Source organism: Convolutriloba macropyga, chromosome 1, assembly GCF_964194025.1.
Source record: "Convolutriloba macropyga chromosome 1, txConMacr16.3, whole genome shotgun sequence".
Classification (NCBI taxonomy): Eukaryota; Metazoa; Xenacoelomorpha; order Acoela; family Convolutidae; genus Convolutriloba; species Convolutriloba macropyga.
In genome coordinates, this window is record NC_134468.1 from 45,583,297 (window position 1) to 45,589,820 (window position 6,524).

A 6,524-nucleotide genomic window follows, 5' to 3' on the forward strand; every position below is an offset into this window, starting at 1 on the left:
CGACTAGAAAGGTTTGAGATCGCGTGTGGTGTGTACCAAAGACAGAAGCAGCAAAGGCTTTTAACCACAGTACAGTGAAGACTCTTTCTGGTTAATCTAAATTAACAAATAAACTAAGCAGATACATTATAAACGACAAACTAAGATTTGTAAATACATTTTCGCTTGAATAACTTATTTACGCACTGTAAAGGAGCTGAAACGTACGTTTCGCCTTGTGTGAATAAAGCAAACGCCGCAGCTGAAACGAGAAAGAAAACTATGAATGAGCGAGTTAGTAATAAATAAGACACACAAAACTTTACTTCATATTAAGAAAGACGTTAGTTAATATTATTACTTGGTTACTGTTTAGCTTACGTGCTATTACTAACTAAAGCAACTTTTAACCGACTTTATCAGAGTTTAAAAACGACCATCTCTTGCTCCAATTGTTTGTTGTCGTCTCTCAATTAGCCAGCCAAGATCCGAACCGGACAAAAACTACAAATTCCGTGCAAAATGACCGAAAACAAAGTATACCGAGCTAAATTGGGTAAGTTCCACCTCACCTACTTGCTAAATTGTTCGAAACTGCTTCCACTCATCGAGATCTGCCGTGCATAAGTCTCAAAAGCACCCCTTCTAAATGTGGCGTGGATTTATGATTGAGTAAATACGACTAAGTCATTTAAATAAGGTCAAAGGGGGGCAAAAGTTGCCCAGATTAACTCCAGTTTGAAAAAGGTACCATTGCTGTTTTTTAATTCTGTTCTGCCCCTTACTTTTGAGAATTCTTGCTCAACAGGATTACATTAAAATTTTGTATCGATGACTGAGCATCCTTGACGAAGAGTAGATGTTTTCCGATAGAAATTAAAAGACCTTGTTAAAAAACCTTTCGTAACTATTGGTCTTCGGTCTTCGACTGTATTGAAGCAGACACCCTCAAAACGTACCGCAGACTATTCTATTCAGTGTGGCAGAATAATTGATTTAGATCTTAAACGCAATACTAACAAAGCAAAAAATTGATTACTAAGAAAAAAATAGATTCCTTTTATTACTAAGATTGGGGGTTCCTAAATCAATTAAATTGTAGTCTGTGGCTGATGATAGCAGCACAAAAACTTTGAGCTTGTCCTTTTTCTTGGAATGCATGTTATATACTTCATTTTTTTTATCAACCTTCAGTAAATCTACATTTGGGCTATTATGATCAAACTCTTTGCCTTTTGTACTATTTTTTGTGGAAAATGTGTATTCAGAACACTAAAACTATAAGTTAAGGTTATACTCTCAAAGAATCTTTGGCTTTGTAATTGTTATGCGATTAAAGAACATATCGGGTTGCATTTATGACCTGCATGTCCAAGCAAAATCTTTGAAAAGTCAAATCAAAAGTAAATTGTACTTGATGAGTTTTTGAAAGTTTAAAGCTTAGTTTTTTGGTGCAACTGCACTTTGTTACAGTGATGGTCCTTCTGATAAATTAGGCGGGCGAAGGTTTAAAAAAGAAACCCAATTCTGAGAGTTTAATACTCATTGGTGTAACGGTTTTTCAACCTACATGTGTAACTGCTGTACTCCCAATCGGTTGTGACGAGGAAAACTTTAAAACGCCCAGATGGTTTCACAGGTTCTAAATCTGTCCGGATATTTTTGTATTTAGAGTTCATTTGCTTTTTTGTAACGGCATATCCGGTATGTTCTTCCCGTTGCATTACAGTTTCCGTTTTTGATTATTTGTTTATCTTAGTTTTCTCAACACAAAATTGGACTGGGCTTGCTACAGATCACACGAAACTGGTTCTATTTATGTATTCAAGTTTAATCCGAAAACACAATTGAAGACAAAGGTATATGCCGGTTTTATTCAAAAAAATTCCAGCTGAAACTTAATTTGGGTTTTGCTCTTGGTACTTACGAGTTGAAACGCCAGAAGCTGTGAGATGTAGCACTTGAATTGCAGCTTAAGTAGTTTGTGGATATATGTCACAGTAACAAATAAATTACTGCTCAAAAACAATTTTCAAGACAACTTAACAAATTTCAAAACAACTTAGTGCTTAAAATGTTTACAGTACAAGACGCAGTTGCTCGTCCTTTTTGACTCAAGACTCTTTATTATTGCACATTTTCGTTGAGTTATAGGAAAGCCGTTTTCTGCGGCTCCTGTAAGTGAGTCTATGCTACGTTACCGTCTTTTCCCACCTTTGTCTCTTTACCACGCGACAATAACTGTAAATGTAACAATAACTGAAGCCAATACTAAACAGTTGCCATGAAAACAAGGCGTGTACAAAATTGAGCAACTGATACAAAAATTTTTTCCTATCTCAATTTTTTATCTGCCATATTTTGAATTGCTCTTCAACCTATGCCAGCTATGCGATGACAACTACAATAACACTACTATAAAAAAGTTTAAGGCTTAGATGTTGGTGTTGTACCAGATCATAAAGAAAATTATATTTAATTAAATTGAGCACGAAAAACCTAAGCCTCTTCACTTCATGTTATGCTATTATCAAAAGAAAATTGTGATTTCACCTAATTTCTTGTACAAATTAGTTATGCCGTTTTTTCTGAAAGTTTATTTTTGATTATATTTCGTCTGTTTTATTAACGTGTGTCACCTCCGGTTGAAGGTTTACCCAAATGGACAGAATTAGATGATACCATTTCTGCACTACCAAAAGATGTAGGCGAATGCAACCCACACATTTGCACAATAAAGCAACAATGTAACTAAACGTTGAATTATGAACTACATCTGTACAAAAACATCTGTAAAATTAGTTTTGTTCAGCTGAATTATAAATTTTGGCACATTTGAGTTTTTCTTGAATGAGTTGTTTGAGTCTTCCACTGTCAGAACTTCTTCGATCGAGAAAAAAATCTGGAAAACTAATTTTTCCTTCACTTCTCACAATATGTTTTTCCCGTTTAAAATTCTTTTCTCTAACTTTTGAGAAAAAAATAACTTCACATGCCTCTAGCTGTGGTGTGCGGAGGAAAAAAGGGGACATCAGTTGCACAAATCTATTTTCTTTCAACTACATTCTAATCTATCTCAATGGGTTGTTTTGAAACGGTTTTCTTTACTGAAAACCAAATTGTGCTGACCCTTTATCGGAATTCAGTTGATTCGGAACAAACTTTCTAGATAACGTGAAAAATCAACATACAATTGGAAATGCCATTTTCACTCTGAATTTCGTATTCTGTATTTTGAAAAATCACAGATCCCGTGATCAAGGATTCGCAATATAATTTTTTCGTTTCCAATCATCTTTTGAAGGACGTTTTGCAGAAAATGACACTGAAATTTTTTCGAGATACACATGAAGCTGATAGGAAGAGTACTGGAAAATTTACGGAAGCAGTTTCGATCTAAAATTGTATGAAATGTTGATAAAAATGACATAAGAATGGGTTGCGTAATTTAAAGCGGAGCAGCTGGAGATGTACAATGAGATGAAAGAGATTATGCAAGAGTTGGTTAAGACGAAAGACTGTGCCCTAACAGAGGAGGAACGAAACTTGCTCTCTGTTGCATACAAGAACGTGGTTGGACAACGTAGGTCAGCCTGGCGACTCGCGAGCAGTGTCGAATCCAAGGTGGATGACTGGAAACAACCGATTTGCGAAGAAATGAGGAAGAAAATCGAGCAGGAACTAACTAACCTTTGCAATGAGATAATTGATTTGTTGGAGAAGTACATGCTGCCGGCTCAAGAGGACATGGAGGGAAAATCTACGGAAGAGATCGAGGGCGCAGTTTTCTTCTACAAAATGAAAGGGGATTATTTCAGGTAGAGTTGTCCAGAAATCAGTTTGGAAAAGTTTTGGACGGCAACTTAGGGGGCAGAAAACATTTACACTCGATTACCATTTGAAATATGAGGTGTCATAGCGAACATTATCTGGAAATATGGGCGTGGAAAAACGATAGGTTTGGAAAATATGATATCCAGTTTCCGAAGTGTGTGTGTACCCAAGTGATTCTGGAACTTTTATCGTGTAATATCTGATAAGATGCTGGTCAAAAATCTTTATCGTGTAAGATATTATCTGGTCTTAAACGATAAAAGTTCTGCCCTGCGTGAATTTTCATCGTGTAAGATCTGATAACATACTTATCAGATCTTATAAAATAACATTTCAGCAGAATTGAATTATTATCTTATATGATCTGATAAGTATCTTATCCGATCTTACAAGATTAAAGTTTATGTAGGGCAGAAAATTTAATGTGTACGACCAGATAAGATCTTCCACGATCAAGATTTTTGATCAGCATCTTATCAGATCTTAAACGATAAAAGTTCACGTAGGGCAGAATTCTTATCGCGTAAGACCTGATAAGACATGTTTTAATGATTTCAATATAACCATATAATGTAGTCAAGTTCCTATAAAAACATAAAAATAATCGGTGAATTAACCAAATATGAACAAAGAAACTGTTCGTCGAGTCTATTACGGCGGCAGTGTTAATCCGAGTCCCAACAGTCTAACCGAGGCGCAACTTAGCAGTCCAAGATAGATTTGGTCTTCGGAAAAATTTTCCAGTCTAGTTTGATAATCATTGCTTCAGAAAAAGCCCCTGATACTCAAATAACCTTTTGCACAATATCTTATAAGTCTCAAAAGACAATATAAGATAATGTTCTCTTTGTTGATCTGACACTTAAGAACATTCCATTCATCGTAAAAGATATGTTAAAAAATTTATCAAAAAGATGAATCATAGCTTCGTTTTGTTTATCTTAAAAGATATTATAAAGTTCTTACACGATCTTACACGATAAACAATTTTTGTCTGGCAGAATTTTTATCATGTAATATTTTATAAGCCAGAGTTTCTATCTTGTTAGATCCGACAAAAATGAATTTTTATTGTGTAAGTTTATATAAGAGCTGATAAATTTTTTTATGCTGTAATACTTTAATCGGCGACGCATAATCGGCGTACGACTTTTTATGGCGACGCATAATCTTATAAGTCTTTATAAGACACTTTTGTTAGAAATTTTTAAGATCTTACACGATAAAATGCTCAAATGTCTGCTTTGTGTTGGCGTGCGTGTGTGAGTGTGTGTGTGTGTGTGTGTGTGTGTGTGTGTGTGTGTGTGTGTTTGAGAGGGGGAGGGTGGTGGTGGGTGTTTGTGAAACTTTGAGACTTTTGAGAGTCTCAGCATTGTTAAAGCTCTCTGCTTTGACAAATCTTGCATTCCTATCAAATATCGATTATCACAGGTGCTGTCAGATCAGGTTTATTCATGAAGAGTCGAGCTTAAACTATAAGAGAAGACATTAAAAGTCTGGTAGGGGGGCAATATTGACTATAAATACACGGTCGAGCTTCTTAGTTAAAGTCGAGCTAATATCTTTTCGTGGGTCGAGCTAAAGTCTTTTCATAACAAAGAAAGTCCAGCTAATGTCTATTCATGGGTCCACCAATAGTCATTTCATAAACAACAAAGTTGATTTAAGGTCTTTTCATGGGTCCACCATTAGTCTTTTCGTCTGTTCTTTTTAGAATTCAAAATTTTTATTTTTTTCCTGCTTCTACATAAAGAAGCAGAGCTGGAGCAATACTAACAAGCTTTGCACCAGAGCAGTCCAACTTAAGAATCAGTTGGAAAGCTGCCAAAAGCCTTCAGATTTTTGTTGAATCTTAAGATAAAGAGTTATGGCAGCTTGATTATATTACCAAATTACTTGATTTAATGAAACCAGCTAGCTTAAGTGTATTACTCCTAGTCCCATTAGCCATGACAAAATTTCGGCGTTAGTCAGTTTGTTTTGCCTTCCGAAATTGTGAGCTATGTTTTTCAAAAAATAAATCAGGTTTTTGAGGGATTTGTGGTTCTTCTGAATTGTAAAAGGTGAAGGAGTATACATGCTGTCTACGTTAAATGCAATATTGCACGTAAAATGTTAATGGCAAAAAAGCAGACTTATGAAATACCAATGATGGACCCATGAAAAGACTTTAACTCTACTTTGTTTGAAAAGATTGTGTAGAGCTTAAGTCCAGCCCATATTTTGGGTCGAGTTAAAGTCTTCTGCGAAAAATGTGAGTCGAGCTAAACTCCAGGAAGTCTTAAAGTCCAGCTAAAATCTTTTCATAGCTCAAATGAGTCGAGTGTGGTCTTTTCATAGTACATTTTGGTCGAGCATTGTCTTTTCATAAAGCTGTACCTAGACCTTGGCGACCAATGCGTTTACTGTTCCAAACATGCCGTTAAACTTCAACCTTTGGGTCTTAATATGAGTCAGTTTATCACATCCGATACTATTGTCGCCAGCAATCAAATTCAATGTTTAATGAAATATTGCTTTTGATATACTCTCATTCAGCAGTTGACTGCCATTTGAAAATCAAATTTATCTTATTAAAAATCAAACCCTATAAAAATAATTGACACTGAATCATAAAAACATGAATCATTGAAGTTGAATCGACAACCAAGCTTTTCAAACTATTCATTTTTTTCTCGAAAATTCTTTCAATTATAATGCGAGAACAGATG

The 6,524-nt window shown here is 35.2% G+C and overlaps 2 protein-coding genes across 3 annotated transcripts in view; both read left to right on the forward strand.

Annotated features, from left to right (window-relative positions):
- Window positions 1-6,524, forward strand: part of LOC142339618 (ADP-ribosylation factor-like protein 5B) — a 463,878-nt gene that overhangs the window by 148,401 nt on the left and 308,953 nt on the right. The window lies entirely within an intron of this gene.
- On the forward strand, window positions 78-3,819 carry LOC142339566 (uncharacterized). The gene is made up of 2 exons (XM_075389708.1): window positions 78-535; window positions 3,434-3,819. Exons 1-2 carry the CDS (start codon window positions 502-504, stop codon window positions 3,799-3,801), a joined length of 402 nt encoding a protein of 133 aa, XP_075245823.1. The 5' UTR covers window positions 78-501; the 3' UTR covers window positions 3,802-3,819.

Bases quoted from the DNA above. Each gene is read 5' to 3' on its own strand.
- LOC142339566 (XM_075389708.1), top strand. From the start codon at position 502: ATGACCGAAAACAAAGTATACCGAGCTAAATTGG. The intron at 536-3,433 runs GTAAGTTCCACC...CGTAATTTAAAG, and splicing joins AGTATACCGAGCTAAATTGG to CGGAGCAGCTGGAGATGTAC.